Raw genomic sequence first — 21,766 nt, forward strand, 5'->3', positions numbered from 1 at the left:
TACCCAGAAGGCCAGTCGGGAGACCGCAATTACCATAAACCTCCTGCACATACACCGCGCGCTGGGGCGGGCGTGTAAAACAAAACACTAGCGAGAAGAGGGGGAGGGTGGTAGTGAACGGTGAAAGGGAAAAAATAAATGAAGGGTAGAAATTGACTGGGGGATGATGCCGTAGCTTAACGGGAGGCTCGGGCAGAGAGAGAGAGAGACAGTGTGGGATAAGGAAAGTGAAGAGGTAAAGTAGGATTATGACAGAGAGAGGGAAGTGGAAAAAATAAGGGAGGGAGAGAACCTGCTCGTCCAAGTTCAATGAAGGGCCGTTTATTCTGGAACTTGAAGAAAAGCATCCAATGTAAAGCCTCCACACCTCAGCCGCTGAGTCAGACCCTCAGGGGCCTATGTTGATAGTGTGTGTGTGTGTGTGTGTGTGTGTGTGTGTGTGTGTGTGTGTGTGTGTGTGTGTGTGTGTGTGTGTGTGTGTATCTGACACCTGGGGTGTCAAGACAGTAAACGCTGTGCTGTCACACACAGTGAACTAGATGGGCAGACATGTCGAGTTCCAGCCCAATGTACAGAAGATTGTGCTTTACACAATTACCCAAACATTATCTCACAGTTCAAATATGTCACACCACCCAAACATATTGACAGGGGATGGCAAAGGACACTGGTTTTACAGCATATCTATTTTTCTCTATACATATTTGGGTTCAATGTTGCAAAGTCATGCCATGCAGTGAGTTTGAGAAGTGTGATGAGGAAGAGAGGATGAGAGTGTGACCCAGAAAGAGAGAAAGGAGGGGAGGAAGAAAGACAGACCCAGAAAGAGGAAGTGGGAAGGCAGACGTTCTGTTGGTTGCTCAAGGCTGAGATGAATCTGTTAGGTCTGCGTGTCAGAGGAGACAAGGGATATCCAGCCTAGCCGGAGGTGTGGTGTGTGTGAGGGAGAGGGAGAGAGAGAGGGAGGGTTAGGGAGGAGGGAGGGGAGAAGAGGCCAGGGAGGAGAGTTGGCAGGGGAAGGTCTGGGTGCAGTTTATGCAGCTGCTGAGAGTAGGAGCTGAAAAAGCACTGCCTGACACACACACACTCTCTCTCAAACACACACATTGAAAAAACATACAAATTAGTCCTTGAAGGCAAACTGTCAGGTGAGAATTTTCCTAAAACTAGCCCACCGAAGTCAGAGAGAGAAGCAGAGGCAGGGACAGGAGAGAGGGAACCAGATAAGACAGACAGAGAAAGAGAAAAGAGAGAGGAAGAAAGAGAGAATGCAGAATGAGAGGAGATGAAAGAGAGGGGCTGAGTGCTGCATTATTCTGCTCTGAAATCAGAGAGCCGTCGGCCCCAAGGGATTTGCACACACACACACACACACACAGACACACACACACACACACACACACACACACACACACACACACACACACGCTATTAGCATGAGAGTGGGTGGCGAATCCTGAAAAGCCTGGGCTGGGGAAGGGTTGCTTTAGTAGTGAGGGTATGGAAGGTGAATCAGGGAAGGGGGTGAGAGATACACAGATCAAAAACAGGTTTTGTTTCTATTTAAAAAATACGAAAACTGTTCGCACTAAACTGAGGTCGTGAAGAATACTTTGTCTATTTTCTTTCAAAGAACTGAAATGTGTCATTTGCACTCAACCAAACCCTCTGAGCCTTGTGACATGGCAAGGAAAAACAACCTTTTATAGTAGGGGAAAATGTCCTAATATTGTCATAATCATATAACAAATGGCATATTTCAGACTTTCAGTGATAGGTATCGATCTACTTAAGTGCAACCAGGAAAAGGCCACTTGATGGAGTGTCCATCTGACAAAGGCTGGTAGTGTTGTCACTGGCCTGGTCTAGAAGGTCAAAGCTCGGATGCATGAATGCACACGTCCCCTTTCAGCTCCGCATTGAACCTCTGGAGCATGCACACACAGCCACCATAGGCTGAGTCACGGGCCAGTCCTACATCAGAGCTCCAATCAGAGCACTGACAGCATCTATCTCTCTCCCTCTCTTTCAAATGTAAGAGCACACACGTCAACTGAGCTCTGAGAAAAACAAGCAAACCTTTCAAGGCTGAAAGCCATTGAATGAATCTTTGTGGTAGAACAGTCAGAGCTCTGCGAGTGTGTGTGCATCCATGTGGGTGTGTGACTTTGTGCTCATGTAAGTTTGATTGTGTGTGAGGTAGTTGTAGTTGCCCCTGTATGTTTATGTGAAACAGTCAGAGCTCTGAGTGTGTGTTTGTGTCTGTGCATGCGTGTGTCAGTAAACCAAAACAGTGAATGCACACACACACCCCAGTGTAGGAGCAGCACTCTGGGAGGTCACAGTGATCCAGCCATCTGCTGCTGCAATCAGACACTGGAGCAACGCTGACATACACACACACACACAAAGCCCCATGGAAACAGTTAGAGTAGCACACACATTACTGGCAATCGCACACAGTACAGACACACTGGCAAACACACTGCTGCCACACACACACACACACACACACACACACACACACACACACACACACACACACACACACACTGCTGACACAGACAGCCAAAGACACACACATAAAGACACACACACTTTGCACAGAAACACCCCCCACACAAACACATTCGGTTAGGGCAGCCAACATGCAAACTAGCACAGTGTCACGCACAATGTCTCACTAACACACAAATGCCACACGCACACCTCAGGCTCAGGTTTCAGGAAGCTCTTTGCACGCAGCTCAGCTAGCAGCAGCCGGTCCTAATCAGCACAATCCACCTGCAGATCGTTATGGATCGCTTACCGCAATCCACATATGGACAGACACACACACTTTTATAATATACACTTACTCAGACAAACCCTACTACTTTTCTTTAGCACGCACACACACACACACACACACACTTTCTAACACATGGACACCTCTCTTACACTCATACTGCGCCCTCACTAATCATCGGGGAATCCACCTTGAGATCGTTACGGATTCCTTATCACAATCCACACACGCGCACGTACGCAACAGCCCCCCCGCCGTGCCGGGCTAACCGGTTCCCCACAGGCGCGCCACGCTGCGTTAGCGCAGCCTCACCAGGGATAATTACAGACCAGCGCAGCGGGGCAAGCCTGGCCCCGTGCCAAGGCTGATCAGCGATACAAAGAGAAACGTGAAGCGAGAAAATCGGAAAGGGCCAAGAATATAGACCCCTAAAACTCAACTCTGGACCTCGAAGCCAGTTCCATTGCATTTTTTCATTGTTCCCTTCAAATCAGGGACTGATTTAGACCTGCGACACCAGGTGTGGGCATTTAAATATGTCAAAAGACAAAAAAGATTAGCCTGGATTTCAAGCATTCTGAGCAGCCCCCCCCCTCCATTCTCTCTCCCCACTCTGGCTGAGCTGTCAGGCTGTGCACACTCCCTCTCAATTCAATTCCAATTTAACGGGCTTTATTGGCAAGGGAAACATATGTTTACATTGCCAAAACAAGTGAAATAGACAATAAACAAAAGTGAAATAAACAATACAAAATTAACAGTAAACATTACACTCACAACTTCCAAAAGAATAAAGACATTTAAAATGTCATATTATGTCTATATACAGTGTTGTAATGATGTACAAAAGGGAAAATAAACATAACTATAGGTTGTATTTAGAATGGTGTTTGTTCTTCACTGGTTGCCCTTTTCTTGTGGCAACAGGTCACAAATCTTGCTGCTGTGATGGCACACTGTGGTATTTCACCCAATAGATATGGGAGTTTATCAAAATTGGATTTGTTTTCTAATTATTTGTGGGTCTGGGTTATCTGAGACATATATGGTCATACATTTGGCAGAAGGTTAGGAAGTGCAGCTCAGTTTCCACCTCTCTCTCTTTCAAATAAACACACACACAAACACGCTCATAAACACATTGGCGCTACCGAGCTCCGAGAGGCCTCCGGCGCTTCACTCCCTTCCCGTGCTACTGCGATTAGCCATGGCAGGAGAGAAGGCATGATATTGCGCAATATTTTTTTGTTGATGTTGCTTTGAGGCATCTCACTTTTGTTTATTTCACTTGCTCTGGCAATGTAAACGCGTGTTTCCGATTCGAATAAAGCCCATTTGAATTTAACTGAATTGAGAGAGAAAGAGAGAGAGAGAGAGAGAGAGAGAGAGAGCTCGAGACGGAAAAACGGAGTACGTTTCCATAACTGAGCTCTCATCTCCGCCCTTCCATCTTCCCTCTCGCTGGTTCATTTCCACTTCTCCTCCCCCATTCCCTCGTTCTCCTTTCCGTTCAGGCTCCACCGCAGCAGATAAATGTCCGCGGCTCGAGAGGCGGCAGCTGGTATCTGGGGCGGTGACGGCGGTCGGCAGACGAGGGAAACGTATAGACTGTGTGTGTGTGTGTGTGTGTGTGGGTGGGTGGGGGGGGGGGGGGCTCGTTTTACTGCATTTGGGAATTAAATGGCCCTCTATAGCACAAGACAAGACCAGACGAGGCACGTTAGGGCATGTTGGGGGAAAACGCCCACCCTCCACCCCCATAGGGTAAAATGCCTCCTGAAAGTGTGTTAAAATAAATGTTATATGTTTAATTTAGACATTTTACAGTAATTGACTCTTAAAAGCTAAAGTATAGGTATCTTATTTTAATTAAATAAGTTAAATATCGAAACCAAATGGCATTGCACACCTCACTATTAAAAGGTTTTGATTTATTAAGGTCCCTATTTTCATTTGTGCACTTCCTGTCCAAATCATCCTAAAGTATCAAAAAATGGATTATGTAAATCAATGAAATTACTAATAGATTATCTGGACATGATTTGGAAAATGCTGATACAGTGCCTTCAGAAAGTATTCAGCCCCCTTGACTTTTTCAAACTTTTGTGGGATTAAAATGTATTTAATTGTATTTTTTTTGTCAACGATCTACACAAAATACTCTGTCAAAGTGGAAGAAAAATTCTTTTTTTTTATTAATGGTAAATAAAACACTAATATAATTTGTTTAGATAAGTATTCAACCCCCTGAGTCAATACGTTAGAATCCCCTTTAGCAGTGATTACAGCTTGTCGTTCTGGGTAAGTCTCTAAGAGCTTTGCAAACCTGGATTGTACAATATTTGCCCATTATTCTTTTTAGTGTTCTTCAAGCTCTGTCAAGTTGGTTGTTGATCATTGCTAGACAGCCATTTTCATGTCTTACCATAGATTTTCAAGCCGATTTAAGTCAAAACTGTAACTAGGCCACTATTGAACATTCAATGGCGTCTTAGTAAGCAACTCCAGTGTATATTTGGCCTTGTGATTTAGGTTATTGCCCTGCAGAAAGGTGAATTTGTCTCCCAGTGTCTGTTGGAAAGCAGACTGAAACAGGTTTTCCTCTAGGATTTTGCCTGTGCTTAGCTCTATTCCGTTTCTTTTTATCTTAAAAACTACCTAGTCCTTGCCGATGACAAGCATACCCATAACATGATGCAGCCACCACCACGTTTGAAAATATGAAGAGTGGTAATCAGTGATGTGTTGTGTTTTATTTGCCCCAAACATAACACTTTGTATTAAGAACATAAAGTTATTTCTTTGCCACATTTTTTGCTGTTTTATTTTTGTCCCTTATTGCAAACAGGATGCATGTTTTGGAATATTTTTCTTCTGTACAAGCCTCCTTCTTATTACTCTGTCATTTAGGTTAGTATTGTGGAGTAACTACAATTATATTGATACATCCTCAGTTTCCTCCTATCAAGGCCATTAAACTCTGTAAATGGTTTAAAATCACCATTGGTCTCATGGTGAAATCCCTGGGCGGTTTCCTTCCTCTCCGTCAACTGAGTTAGGAAGGAGTCCTGTATCTTTGTTGTGACTGGGTGTTTTGATACACAATCCAAAGTGTAAATAATAACTTAACCATGCTCAAAGGGATATTTAATGTCTGCTTTTTCACATGTTTACCCATATACCAATAGGTGCCCTTCTTTGCGATGCATTGGAAAACCTCCCTGGTCTTTGTTGCTGAATCTGTGCTTGAAATTCACTGAGGGACCTTACAGATAATAGGATGTGTGGGGTACAGAAATGAGAGTCATTAAAAAATCATGTTAAACACCATTATTGCACACAGAGTTCATCCATGCAACTTATCTGACTTGTTAAGCAAATCTTTACTTATTTGGGCTTGCCATAACAAAGGGGTTGAATACTTGACTCAAGACATTTCAGCTTTTCATTTTTTATTCATTTGTAAAAATATATATATATAATTCCACTTTGACATTACGGGATATTGTGTGTAGATCAGTGACACACAATCTAAATGTAATCAATTTTAAATTCAGGCTGTATCACAACAGGGGTGTGAATACTTTCTGAAGGCACTGTATAGAGTAACATTGACTTGCATTGGATTGCCTGGGGGCATTTTTGATTATTTATCTTTACGCTCCCCTACTGGTATATTAAAAAAAAATTATAAATCTAATTTCATTAGATTATATATATATATATATATATATATACTGCTCAAAAAAATAAAGGGAACACTTAAACAACACAATGTAACTCCAAGTCACTCACACTTCTGTGAAATCAAACTGTCCACTTAGGAAGCAACACTGATTGACAATAAATGTCACATGCTGTTGTGCAAATGGAATAGACAACAGGTGGAAATTATAGGCAATTAGCAAGACACCCCCAATAAAGGAGTGGTTCTGCGGGTGGTGACCACATACCACTTCTCAGTTCCTATGCTTCCTGGCTGATGTTTTGGTCACTTTTGAATGCTGGCGGTGCTTTCACTAGTGGTAGCATGAGACGGACTCTACAACCGACACAAATGGCTCAGGTAGTGCAGCTCATCCAGTATGGCACATCAATGCGAGCTGTGGCAAGAAGGTTTGCTGTGTCTGTCAGCGTAGTGTCCAGAGCATGGAGGCGCTACCAGGAGACAGGTCAGTACATCAGGAGACGTGGAGGAGGCCGTAGGAGGGCAACAACCCAGCAGCAGGACCGCTACCTCCACCTTTGTGCAAGGAGGAGCAGGAAGAGCACTGCCAGAGCCCTGCAAAATGACCTCCAGCAGGCCACAAATGTGCATGTGTCTGCTCAAACGGTCAGAAACAGACTCCATGAGGGTGGTATGAGGGCCCGACGTCCACAGGTGGGGGTTGTGCTTACAGCCCAACACCGTGCAGGACGTTTGGCATTTGCCAGAGAACACCAAGATTGGCAAATTCGCCACTGGCGCCCTGTGCTCTTCAAAGATGAAAGCAGGTTCACACTGAGCACATGTGACAGACGTGACAGAGTCTGGAGACGCCGTGGAGAACGTTCTGCTGCCTGCAACATCCTCCAGCATGACCGGTTTGGCGGTGGGTCAGTCATGGTGTGGGGTGGCATTTCTTTGGGGGGCCGCACAGCCCTCCATGTGCTCGCCAGAGGTAGCCTGACTGCCATTAGGTACCGAGATGAGATCCTCAGACCCCTTGTGAGACCATATGCTGGTGCGGTTGGCCCTGGGTTCCTCCTAATGCAAGACAATGCTAGACCTCATGTGGCTGGAGTGTGTCAGCAGTTCCTGCAAGAGGAAGGCATTGATGCTATGGACTGACCCGCCCGTTCCCCAGACCTGAATCCAATTGAGCACATCTGGGACATCATGTCTCGCTCCATCCACCAACGCCAAGTTGCACCACAGACTGTCCAGGAGTTGGCAGATGCTTTAGTCCAGGTCTGGGAGGAGATCCCTCAGGAGACCATCCGCCACCTCATCAGGAGCATGCCCAGGCGTTGTAGGGAGGTCATACAGGCACGTGGAGGCCACACACACTACTGAGCCTCATTTTGACTTGTTTTAAGGACATTACATCAAAGTTGGATCAGCCTGTAGTGTGGTTTTCCACTTTAATTTTGAGTGTGACTCCAAATCCAGACCTCCATGGGTTGAAAAATTGGATTTCCATTGATTATTTTTGTGTGATTTTGTTGTCAGCACATTCAATTATGTAAAGGAAAAAGTATTTAATAACATTATTTCATTCATTCAGATCTAGGATGTGTTATTTTAGTGTTCCCTTTATTTTTTTGAGCAGTATATATATATATATATATATATATATATATATATATATATATTCACTTTTTCTAAATGACAAAATATTAGATCAATTTAGCTCAACATCATTTTGTTGGATCGACTTAAATTGAGATGAGAGATTAGATTTTTAGTTGAGCAAGTGTTAATAAAAAATGTGTGACAAAGTGATTTCTGATGTGTTTAACCCTGGTGGGTGTTCTACTCCAAGACAACATAATACAGCCATAATCATATGCATGTTATAGGAATTAGTTAGTGCTGTGTACACGCAACACAGAGATAGGCTACACACACAAACACCCACCCACTCACTACTCACACACACCACAAGCAAACAAACTAGCCCGTGCTGTGTGTGTTTGAGTGTTTGTTTGAGTGCGTGTGTGAGAGAGAGAGGAGGGGGGTGTAATTAGACAAAAAATACATTTCATGCAGTTCCTCACCCAGCTTGTGCAGCCCTCACAAGCACACACAGACAGACAGCCGGGCGAGCGGGCGAAGGGGGATTGATTTATAGAAATCTAATAATCTAGATCTGCACATTGTTCGTCATTGTATTATCAAATCAACCAACTCTGACACTGACAGGCAGTTGAACCAAGAGTGGAAAGAAGGCTGGGAACTCCCCGATGAGAAAACCCCCTATTTAGAACCACATAGGCCCCATTATAGGGCCGTTTGCCGAGCAGTTCCCAGAGTGGGGCAGAAGCAACTCGTGCAAGAGAGTAGGCCTAAAAGTATTTATGCTAGAGGGAAATCAGTGAGTTAGCCTACAGTGCATTTGGAAAGTATTTAGACCCCTTGACTTTTTCACATTCTGTTACGTTACAGCCTTATTCTAAAATGGATAAAATAAAAACATTTCCTCATCAATCTACACACAATACACCATAATGACAAAGCGAAAACAGGTTTTTAGAAATGTTTGCAAATCTATTGTAATGAAACAACAGGGAGCAGGTCTCAAACCCTCGACCTTCTAGCCCGAAGTCCAGCGCGCTATCGACTCTGCCACAAAAGCATGCTGAAGTGGCAGAGTCGATTTCCGCACTTATAAACCCAGGGTCGTTACACTACTCCCTCCTTGGCTCACCGGCCAAGCACACGCACTGTCGTGGATGCAAGGTCCGATCACTTCTGACACCAATGTAATGAAACAGGCAGCGAGCAGGTCTCGAACCCTCTACCTTCTAGCCCGAAGTCCAGCGCGTTATTGACTGTGCCGCAAAAGCACGCTCAAGAGGCAGAGTCGATTTCCGCGCTTATAAACCCAGGGTCGTTACAGTATTAAATATAAAAACAGAAATACCTTTTTTACATAAGTATTCAGACCTTTTCCTATGAGACTCGAAATTGTTTCTATTGATCATCTTTGGAGTCCACCTGAGGTAAATTCAATTGATTGTACATAATTTAGAAAGGCACACACAAATCTGGGGAATCCCCAAGATCCCCAAGAACAGAGTTGCCTCTACCATTCTTAAATGGAAGCAGTTTGGAACCATGGAAGAAGTTTGGAATCACTTTCCTGACCAAGGCCCTTCTTCCCCTGATTGCTCAGTTTGGCCAGGGGCCACCTGGCCAATTATATATATTTTTTTCACCTTTATTTAACCAGGGAAGCCAGTTGAGAACAAGTTCTCATTTACAACTGCGACCTGGCCAAGATAAAGCAAAGCAGTGCAACAAAAACAACAACACAGAGTTACACAAACAAACATACAGTCAATGAAACAAAATAAAATAAAAATAGAAAAATCTATGTACAGTGTGTGCAAATGTAGAAGAGTAGGGAGGTAGGCAATAAATAGGCCCGAGAGGCAAAAATAATTACAAATTAGCATTCATACTAGAGTGAAGGATGTGCAGATGATGATGTGCAAGTAGAGATACTGGGGTGCAATAGAGCAAGCGGGCAAGTAACAATATGGGGATGAGGTAGTTGGGTGTGCTATTTACAGATTGGCTGTGTACAGGTACAGTGATCGGTAAGCTGCTCAGACAGCTGATGCTTAAAGTTAGAGAGGGAGATATAAGACTCCAGCTTCAGAGATATGTGCAATTCGTTCCAGTCATTGGCAGCAGAGAACTGGAAGGAAAGGTGGCCAAAGGAAGTGTTGGCTTTGGGGGTGACCAGTGCAATGTACCTGCTGGAGTGCGTGCTACGGGTGGGTGTTGCTATGGTGACCAGTGAGCTGAGATAAGGCGGGGCTTTACCTAGCAAAGACTTATAAAGTTGCTGCAGGGGGTGCTGAGATGTTGGCCAGGGTAGGGGTTGCCAGGTGGAAAGCATGGCCAGCCGTGGAAAAATGCTTCTTGAAATGATCGATTATTGTAGATTTAACAGTGGTGACAGTGTTTCCTATCCTCAGTGCAGTGGGCAGCTGGGAAGAGGTGCTCTCATTCTCCATGGACTTTACAGTGTCCAAAAACTTTTTGGAATTAGTGCTACAGGAAGCAAATTTCTGTTTGAAAAAGCTAGCCTTAGCTTTCCTAACTGACTGAGTATATTGGTTCCTGACTTCCCTGAAAAGTTGCATATCAAGGGGGAGAACGCCACAGGATGTTTTTGTGCTGGTCAAGGGCAGTCAAGTCTGGGGTGAACCAAGGGCTATATCTGTTCTTAGTTTTACAATTTCTGAATGGGGCATGTTTATTTAAGATGGAGAGGAAAGCACTTTTGAAGAGCAACCAGGCATCCTCTACTGACGGGATGAGGTCAATATCCTTCCAGGATACCCGGGCCAGGTCGATTAGAAAGGCCTGCTCGCTGAAGTGTTTTAGGGAGCATTTGATAGTGATGAGGGTTGGTCGTTTGACCGCGGACCCAGTACTCACACAGGCAATGAGGCAGTGATCGCTGAGATCCTGTATGAAGACAGCAGAGGTGTATTTAGAGGGCAGGTTGGTCAGAGTGATATCTAAAAGGGTGCCCATGGTTACGGATTTCGGGTTGTACCTGGTAGGTTCCTTAATGATTTGTGTGAGAAACTGAGCAATCAGGGGAAGAAGGACCTTGGTCAGGAAAGTGACCCTCATCCAACATATTACTACTTTACTCAAAAGCAAGTGGATTATTTATCTTAAGACTTTCCTACGTTTATATATAAAAAAAAATACATAGATTTAACTTCATTGGAATATATCTATAACTTAAAAAAAAAGAGATCAACTTACCACCAATCGTTTTGAAGAAATATCTCCAAAAGTCATGATGACACAGAGGAAAAGTTTTGTTCAGCAAGAACAGTGACAGCAGGGAAAAGTTTTGGGAAAATAATTTGGTGATATTTTGTGGTCTTTATGTGAATTACGGGGGGGGGGGGTGGTTGCCCCCTACTACTACTACCCTAAGGTTTAGGCTACCGTTAATTCCTGATTTCACATTTGTTTATTGTTTTTTCGCTTGCTTTGGCAATGTAAACATAGCCTTTGTTTTCCATGCCAATAAAGCACATTTTAATTGAATTGAAAAAGCGAGGCACCATTCCCAGTTGGCCTCTATCGGGAAGTTGAGTTTGTGCGAGCCCCAAAATGTAGGCTATTAATGCTTCCTTCCTCCAGCTCACGACGACCCCCCCATTTCATATGAGGTTGACTTCAGCCATGGGTGTAGTTATTCTCCCTCTGTGTACTAGCCAGCCTACTGACTGCAAGGCGCCGTGCGTCACCCCTGGGTCAAGGCCACGGTCCAAACAACGGCTCCGGTTTCTCTCCGAATCCTGCGTGTCGCCAAACACTGCGCGCTCTCTCTCCCATTGTGACACACAGACAAACACACAATCTATCGGTCTCTTTCTCTCCCACATAGGCTACTGTCTATTTCTATGACACGCATTCTACCAGACTGTTAAACTCTCTATACGCTAGGCCTACTCTCTGACGAGACCTAGTAGAGGCAGAGAGGCGAGGCTATAGTACGCAGTGCGTGCAGCCATGCCTGTGTCCTGCGAATGTTCAGTAGTATCCAATTACATCACATGCAGCGATACTGGAGGAATAATTATTCCCGTGTGACAATAAGATTGTTATTTCCAGGCACTTCGCGGGTCTTTTTTTTTTTTTTTTTTTACAGAGACGTTCAAACGGAGTGGTGGGGGTAGATTTCTGGAGGACCATGGACACTTTTTCATAAATCAAAATCCAGTTAACCAGATTTGGAGACATGGCGGGGGCCAATGGTTAGCAGAATAATTAATATCCATTATTCTACAACCCTGGAGACGTGATTTGGCGCACACACACACACACACACACACACACACACACACACACACACACACACACACACACACACACACACACACACACACACACACACACACACACACACACACACACACACACACAGTGTTGTATTACTCTACTTCCCTATATATGATCCATGATTGACAAGGTTGACAATGTGACAGGAGAATAAACACAGCCAGTGGTGAAATGTGTATCCTGCTTGTTTATTAGATGGAGTGTACAGCAGAACAATAGAAGTATGCCTAAACTGGGATTGGTGCAGCGATTGTATGTGGTTTGAGAGGGGACTGTATAATTATGTGTAGATAGGATTCTGTGTTAGGTCTATATGCGCATCCCCAAATGTACCCCTTGCCCCATACCTCTTGTGCACTTGTGTAGATTACTGTTTCACTAATAGCTATCCAGTTCTCCATAAGTGCACTGGGACTACGGGGTTGATTTGGGAAAGGAACACCCTTGTCAGGATGTTCAGCAAAATCACATCTCTCTTTTCATCAGCCCGTCAACCACACAGCACCTCTAACAGCCTGCTAATCACATTGCGGTTCTCTAGAAGTCAGCCAATGACATAGTGTCGAAGGTCAATGACAGACCGTCAGAGGCTCCTACTGTCCTTGTGGCAGCCGCTACATCAAAGAGACAGGTGACTGTGTGTCAAAGTGTGTGTGTGTGTGTGTGTGTGCACATGCATTTCTGTGAGACAGGCATCAAAGAAAGAGTGTAAGTGTGAGAGACACATTTTAAGAAAGTGTGTGTGTGTTCAATTTTACTGCTCCCACCCCCATTGAGGCCTAAACAGCAGGACATGGAGACCATTTAGGGGTCAAGTTAACCTTTTCACATTCCAGTCAAAAGCATCCATACAAAAATATAGAGTATACACTAATATATATACAGTACATTGTCTCTTATAAATACAGTATAACAGTTTATCAAACAAACTCAAACCTGTGGGCAGACCACAGCATTTCATGGAAAAAAGAACATAGCTGCATAAAAGTACGAAAAACAACGGACGTTTTACAAGAGTAGCAACATTAGTAATGCCATATGTAAAGACAACAACAGGTGTGATAGAAGTTAAACTGTTCAAATACTGGATTTTGTTCGTTTAAATCCCCAGCTATCGTTGGGACATGAATTGTTCTAAGATATCTCTTGCTACCTCTCCCCATTCCCTATCTTGGTTTCACAATTCCATCACCCCCTCCCTTTCTTTACATTTTTTCCTCCCTCCATTTATCTGTCTGTTTTGAATTGAGGCCTTTTTAGCATGTTGAGTTGAGTTAGAGAACCTGTATGGTCAGCTACTGTAGCATTAGCACCAGATGGGTAAACTACAAAGCAGGATCAATGAGTTAGCCTGCTAACTTATAAACAAGCAGAAATAACTACAGATTTTCTGGTTAATTAAGAAGGCTAAACTTAGATTTGGGTTTTGGTTGTTGAGTCAATTAGACCATGCCCATTTCAAGCTTATCTTCCTAAAAAAGAAAAAGTTATGTCAGAATATTCAGGTAAGTTAGCTAGCTAACTTGTTTAACTTGTGTTGTATTATACCCCTCAGAGCTCCGAAAGTCACATATAATGCTGGGCATTACCGTGATCGCAACATGTTCTTGGGAAGGATTTGCTAACAGAAGTCATACAGTAAAAAAAAGAAGCCATAAATAACATAATAAACACAAGCTAACAGCATAAGCAGCAGGTAGTCTAGAGGTTAAGAGTGTTGGGCCAGTAACCGAAAGGTCGCTGGTGCAAATCCACGAGCCGACTTGGTGAAAAATCTGTCGATGTGTCCTTGAGCAAGGCACTTAACCCTAATGTCTCCTGTAAATCGTTCTGGATAAGAGCGTCTGCCAAATGACAAAAAAATGTAAATGTAAAAATAACATGGAGAGCTCAGTGAGCAAGTGACTGTGCAGTTCCTGGGTACATGACAATAGTCTTAACGGTTTTCCTCTCCTTTGAACATTAAACACACATTTTGCTTTCACCTATCCTGTCTTTTCAGATCAGTGCAGATGAAGGAAAGGAGGTGAGGAGAGGAAGCCCCTTGGGACTAGTGATATGCTAGCCTGGGTACCAGGACAGTCTGTTCTTTCCTTAGCCAGCTCTGCAGTTGACTAGGACTGAAGCAGAGTCAGACTGGCACCCAGGCTAGTGTGTAGCATTAGGGTTGAAGGCTGTTTAAAGCACTATAGCTGCTTTGCTGGTTTTGTTACGATGCTGTGTAAGTCAGATAGCAAAGCAGGATAGTGTGTGTGTGTGTGTGTGTGTGTGTAGTTGGAGGTTATTAAATAGTAAAGGATGTGGATTAATAATGGATCCTGACAGACCTAACACAGAAACCCCTCACTATCCCTCCTTCGCTCCCTTTCTCTCTTCCTCCCTACGTATCCCCCCTCAGAATGAATCTCTCGCTTGCTCTGTCTGTCTGCCTCTCTCTTAGGGTCCTCTGTCTTTCAGGGTCATGTCAGGGGAGTAGAAAAGGACGTTGGTGTCATCATCATCCTCGTCACTGAAGTCTCCCAGCTCAGCCTGCGTGTAGTGCACCGCCCCAGCATGGTACTCCCTGATACGCGTCCTGTCACACAGCCGAGACTGCAGCGCCAACTAGGATCACACACAGAAACACATATTCACAGAGTTAACAGAGTCACACACACACACACACCACACACACACACACACACACACACACACACACACACACACAAAGAGACAGACACGCACACATTTGGCAGAGCCGAGATGTGTGCTGATTGTAGTGCCACAGGCAGTTGAGCCGCATGGTTAGAAAACTGATCAATATCACAGAGAGGGAGAGGGGGAAGGGGGGGGGGGGGGACAGAGAGAGAGTGCAAGCCACAGAGGGGGAGGATGAGAGAGAAAGCGTAACAAAGGAGAGAGATGTGAACGACAGATAGAGAATTAGACAGACAGAGAGAGAAAAAGAACAAGAAACAGAGGGAGAGATGTGAACGACAGATAGAGAATTAGACAGACAGAGAGAGAAAAAGAACAAGAAACAGAGGGAGAGATGTGAACGACAGAGGATGAGATAGCATAATAGAAACAGAGGGAGAGATGTGAACGACAGAGGATGAGATAGCATAATAGAAACAGAGGGAGAGATGTGAACGACAGAGGATGAGATAGCATAATAGAAACAGAGGGAGAGATGTGAACGACAGAGGATGAGATAGCATAATAGAAACAGAGGGAGAGATGTGAACGACAGAGGATGAGATAGCATAATAGAAACAGAGGGAGAGATGTGAACGACAGAGGATGAGATAGCATAATAGAAACAGAGGGAGAGATGTGAACGACAGAGGATGAGATAGCATAATAGAAACAGAGGGAGAGATGTGAACGACAGAGGATGAGATAGCATAATAGAAACAGAGGGAGAGATGTGAACGACAGAGGATGAGATAGCATAATAGAAACAGAGGGAGAGATGTGAACGACAGAGGATGAGATAGCATAATAGAAACAGAGGGAGAGATGTGAACGACAGAGGATGAGATAGCATAATAGAAACAGAGGGAGAGATGTGAACGACAGAGGATGAGATAGCATAATAGAAACAGAGGGAGAGATGTGAACGACAGAGGATGAGATAGCATAATAGAAACAGAGGGAGAGATGTGAACGACAGAGGATGAGATAGCATAATAGAAACAGAGGGAGAGATGTGAACGACAGAGGATGAGATAGCATAATAGAAACAGAGGGAGAGATGTGAACGACAGAGGATGAGATAGCATAATAGAAACAGAGGGAGAGATGTGAACGACAGAGGATGAGATAGCATAATAGAAACAGAGGGAGAGATGTGAACGACAGAGGATGAGATAGCATAATAGAAACAGAGGGAGAGATGTGAACGACAGAGGATGAGATAGCATAATAGAAACAGAGGGAGAGATGTGAACGACAGAGGATGAGATAGCATAATAGAAACAGAGGGAGAGATGTGAACGACAGAGGATGAGATAGCATAATAGAAACAGAGGGAGAGATGTGAACGACAGAGGATGAGATAGCATAATAGAAACAGAGGGAGAGATGTGAACGACAGAGGATGAGATAGCATAATAGAAACAGAGGGAGAGAGACAGCAACAGGGAGAGGGCGAGAGACAGAAAGAGGGAGAGAGACAGAGGGAGAAAGACGACAGGACAAATAGTGGGAGGCTGAGAGCGAGAGGGCGTGAAAGTGTGGACTTGCTGCGGAGGGGAATAATGTTTTGATGCTGTTACGGCTACGCCCCCCCCCACCAATCTCACACCTGATGTGTGTGGGAGTCGCATGCCATGATGAATACCAACTGCCTGTTAGTCATGAAAGAGCACACACACACACACACACACAAACACATAACTCCCAGTTGCTCAAACACAGACACACTCATATGTCTATTTCTCTGTTTCTCTCTCTCTCACACACACACACACACACACACACACACACACACACACACACACACACACACACACACACACACACTCCCCGTTGCTCAAACATAGACACAATCAGGTCTATATCGCTGTTCCCCTCTCTCTGTCTGTGTCTCACTCTCTCACAAACACACTCCGCGGATACACACATCTTCGCTGACATTTAGGTTGAAGGTCACATCTGACTCCTCTCTCTCTGAGTGTGCTCACTCTCCATTAAGAACAACAGCAGGGTGTGTGTATGTGTCTGTAATCTCCCTCCCATCTCGTGGTCTAATCATATGCTTTCCTGGCCCCTTAAACACCTCTACTCTCTTGTTCAGCGAAATGGGCTGAGTAAATTGTAGCCTCGCTACTGTTATTTTTCACTGTCTTCTTACTGTTTTTCATTTCTTTACTTATCTATTGTTCACCTAATACCTATTCTTTACTTAAAAATTGCACTGTTGGTTAGGGCCTGTAAGTAAGCATTTCACTGTAAGGTCTACCTACACCTGTTGTATTCAGCATTTCACTGTAAGGTCTACCTACACCTGTTCTATTCAGCATTTCACTGTAAGGTCAACAGCTGTTGTATTCAGCATTTCACTGTAAGGTCCACCTACACCTGTTGTATTCAGCATTTCACTGTAAGGTCTACCTACACCTGTTGTATTCAGCATTTCACTGTAAGGTCTACCTGCACCTGTTGTATTCAGCATTTCACTGTAAGGTCTACCTGCACCTGTTGTATTCAGCATTTCACTGTAAGGTCTACCTACACCTGTTGTATTCAGCATTTCACTGTAAGGTCTACCTGCACCTGTTGTATTCAGCATTTCACTGTAAGGTCTACCTGCACCTGTTGTATTCGGCGCATGTGACAAATAAAGTTTGATTTGAAATACAGCCACTCAGCAGTGTGTGGAGTCGCACAGCACCAGACCTGGGTTAAAATACTATTTCATTACTTTCAAAGACATTTGGAAGGAAGTATTTACTCAGACCATTTCTCTGAACAAGAGAATAGAGGTGTTTAGGGGGCCAGGAAAGCATATGATTAGACCACGAGATGGGAGGGAGATTACAGAAGTGTTTAGGTGAGGGTTGTACCTGTATGCCTGTAGGACTGAGCTGGCTCCAGGTGTCTCTGTCCAGGCCAAAGACGAATGCGTTGGCCAAGCCATGGAGAGGGGCTGAAAGGACATGGAGCAAAGTAAGAGAGAACACTGGATCCTGGGGGTAGAACGCATTATGGAGCCTGGAGAGGGGAGAATGAGGGAGGGAGGGAGAGAGAGAGAGAAAGGAAAAAAACGTTAATTTACATTATAGAGACGATGCGCATGGAGGAGAGCGAGGGAAGATGTATGGAAACAAACAAACCAGCTACACACATGCGCGCGCACACCCAAACACAGAACACCAACAACAAAAACGTCCACAGCTCAATACTTCACAGTAAAGGAGATTGGAGGCAGAGACACAGGGGAGAGAGGCAGAGACACAGGGGAGGGAGGCAGAGACACAGGGGAGAGAGGCAGAGACACAGGGGAGAGAGGCAGAGACACAGGGGAGAGAGGCAGAGACACAGGGGAGAGAGGCAGAGACAAAGGGGAGAGAGGCAGAGACACAGGGGAGAGAGGCAGAGACACAGGGGAGGGAGGCAGAGACACAGGGGAGAGAGGCAGAGACACAGGGGAGAGAGGCAGAGACACAGGGGAGAGAGGCAGAGACACAGGGGAGAGAGGCAGAGACACAGGGGAGGGAGGCAGAGACACAGGGGAGAGAGGCAGAGACACAGGGGAGAGAGGCAGAGACACAGGGGAGGGAGGCAGAGACACAGGGGAGAGAGGCAGAGACACAGGGGAGGGAGGCAGAGACACAGGGGAGGGAGGCAGAGACACAGGGGAGAGAGGCAGAGACACAGGGGAGAGAGGCAGAGACACAGGGGAGGGAGGCAGCGACACAGGGGAGGGAGGCAGAGACAAAGGGGAGAGAGGCAGAGACACAGGGGAAGGAGGCAGAGACACAGGGGAGAGAGGCAGAGACACAGGGGAGGGAGGCAGAGACACAGGGGAGAGAGGCAGAGACACAGGGGAGAGAGGCAGAGACACAGGGGAGGGAGGCAGAGACACAGGGGAGAGAGGCAGAGACACAGGGGAGAGAGGCAGAGACACAGGGGAGAGAGTTCAGAGAGGCAGAGACAGGAGAGGAAAAGAGAGCGAGAGATACAACACAGAAAGATAGCACAATTAGACCCAACCAAATCATGAGAAAACAAAAAGATAATTACTTGACACATTGGAAATAATTAACAAAAAAATGTAGTAAACTGGAATGGTATTTGGCCCGAAACAGAGGGTATACAGTGGCAGAATACCTGACCACTGTGACTGATCCAAAATGAAGGAAAGCTTTGACTATGTACAGACTCAGTGAGCATAGCCTTGCTATTGAGAGAGGCCGCCGTAGGCAGACCTGGCTCTCAAGAGAAGACAGGCTATGTGCACACTGCCCACAAAATGAGGTGGAAACTGAGCTGCAGTTCTGCCAAATGTATGAGCATATTAGAGTCACATTCAGTGCATTTGGAAAATATTCAGACCCCTAGACCTTTTCCACATTTTGTTACGTTACAGCCTTATTCTAAAATGGTTGAGATCATTTTTCCCCCTCATCAATCTACACACAATACCCCGTAATGACAAAGCAAGAATAGGTACAATTAAAAAATATATATATATCAACTGAAATATCACATTTACATAAGTATTCAGACCCTTTACTCAGTACTTTGTTGATGCACCTTTGGCAGCCATTACACCATTGAGTCTTCTTGGGTATGATGCTACAAGCCTGTATTTGGAGATTTCTCCCATTCTTCTCTGCAGATCCTCTCACACTCTGTCAGGTTGGATGGGGAGCATCGTTGCAAAGCTATTTTCAGGTCTCTCCAGAGATGTTCGATCGTGTTCAATTCCGGGCTCTGGCTGGGCCACTCAAGGACATTCAGAGACTTGTCCACAAATCCACACCTGCGTTGTCTTGGCTGTGTGCTTAGGGTCGTTGTCCTGTTGGAAGTTGAACCTCCGACCCAGTTTGAGGTCCTGAGCACTCTGGAGCAGGTTTTCATCAAATCAAATTGTATTTGTCACATGCGCCGAATACAACAGTGAAATGCCTACTTACAAGCCCTTAACCAACAATGCAGTTTTAAGAAAGAATACCCACGAAAAATCAATAAAAGTAACAAAGTAACAAATAATTAAAGAGCAACAGTAAAATAACAATAGCGAGGTACCGGTACAGAGGGTGGGGTCAATGTGTGGGGGCACCGGTTAGTTGGTTAGTCGAGGTAATATGTACATAGAGTTACTAAAGAGTTATTAAAGTGACTATGCATTAGATAATAAACCGATAGTAGCAGCAGTGTAAAATGGGTGGGGGGACAATGCAAATAGTCTGGGTAGCCATTTGATTAGATGTTCAGTAGTCTTATGGCTTGGGGGTAGAAGCTGTTTAGAAGCCTCTTGGACCTTGACTTGGCGATCCGGTACTGCTAGCAGAGAGAACAGTCTATGACTAGGGTTGCTGGAGTCTTTGACAATTTTTAGGGCCTTCCTCTGACACGGCCTGGTATAGAGGTCCTGGATGGCAGGAAGCTTGGCCCCAGTGATGTACTGGGCCGTACACACTACCCTCTGTAGTGCCTTGCGGTCGGAGGCCGAGCAGTTGCCATAGCAGGCAGTGATGCAACCCGTCAGGATGCTCTCGATGGTGCAGCTGTAGAACCTTTTGAGGATCTGAGGACCCATGCCAAATCTTTTCAGTCTCCTGAGGGGGAATAGATTTTTCACTCAAGGACCTCTGTACTTTGCCCCGTTCATCTTTCCTTCGATACTGACTAGCCTCCCAGTCTGACATACACTGTAAACTGTGGGACCTTATATAGACAGGTGTGTACCTTTCCAAATCACGTCCAATCAATTGAATTTACCACAGGTGGACTTCAATCAATTGTAGAAACATCTCAAGCCTGATCAATGGAAACAGGATGCACCTGAGCTCAATTCGAGTCTCATAGCAAAGGGTCTGAATAATTATGTAAATAAGGTATTTCTGATAAAATATTTCAGAAAATCTGTTTTCGCTTTGTCATTATGGGGTTTTGTGTGTAAATTGATGAGGAAAAACATTTATGAAATCCATTTTAGAATGCAATGTATTTCCCTCAGATTACAGACCCACAAATCCAATTTTGATAAACGTCCATATCAATTAGGTGAAATACCACAGTGCGTCATCAAAGCAGCAAGATGTGTGACCTGTTGCCACAAGAAAAGGGCAACCAGTTAAGAACAAACACCGTTGTAAATACAACCCATATTTATGTTGATGTATTTTCCCTTTTGTCCTTTAATTAACACATCGTTGTAAACAACACTGTACATAGCCATAATATGACATATGAAATGTCTCTATTCCTTTGAAAATGTTGTGAGTTTAATGTTTACTGTTCACTTTTGTTCATTATCTATTTCACTTGCTTTGGCAATGTAAACATACATTTCCAATGCCAATAAAGCCCTTTGAATTGATAGACAGCAAGGGGGACAACAGACAGAGAGAGAGGGACGACACATAGGGAGCGAGAGAGACGAAACAGAGAGAGAGGGTGCTTTATATCAGCGTTTAAGAGCCCATTAGGCAGTGGGAGATGGCAGGCTTACACATTCTTGGCCGCAGCCCTGACAGCACGCAGCACTTTACAAGAACAGTGCTCAACTTCCTCTCTTTCCATCCCTTTCTACACACATCTCTCTCTGCATCCTTAAGTTTCTTCACATCTCTCTCCACATCTCTCTCCACCCTCTCGCTCTTTCGGCTTCTTTTTTCCTGACACACTCGTCCATATGCTCTTCCTCTCGGCTCTACCTTCTTTCTGTATCGATCTCAATT

The 21,766-nt window shown here is 44.7% G+C and overlaps 1 protein-coding gene across 2 annotated transcripts in view; it reads right to left on the reverse strand.

Moving 5' to 3' along the window:
• Positions 1–12,538: 12,538 nt before the first annotated feature.
• si:dkey-100n23.5 (cyclic AMP receptor-like protein A) overlaps positions 12,539–21,766 on the reverse strand; it is a 103,278-nt gene continuing 94,050 nt past the window's right edge. For both annotated transcript variants that reach the window (XM_014164938.2, XM_014164939.2), the window contains 2 exons: positions 17,921–18,068; positions 12,539–14,975 (listed from right to left, as the gene is read on the reverse strand). In XM_014164938.2, the coding sequence (XP_014020413.1) occupies positions 14,808–14,975; positions 17,921–18,068 (316 nt within the window). In that variant the 3' untranslated portion in view covers positions 12,539–14,807. The remainder of the gene's footprint in view (positions 14,976–17,920; positions 18,069–21,766) is intronic.

The sequence above is a fragment of the Salmo salar genome, chromosome ssa21 (genome assembly GCF_905237065.1).
Source record: "Salmo salar chromosome ssa21, Ssal_v3.1, whole genome shotgun sequence".
Taxonomy (NCBI): Eukaryota; Metazoa; Chordata; class Actinopteri; order Salmoniformes; family Salmonidae; genus Salmo; species Salmo salar.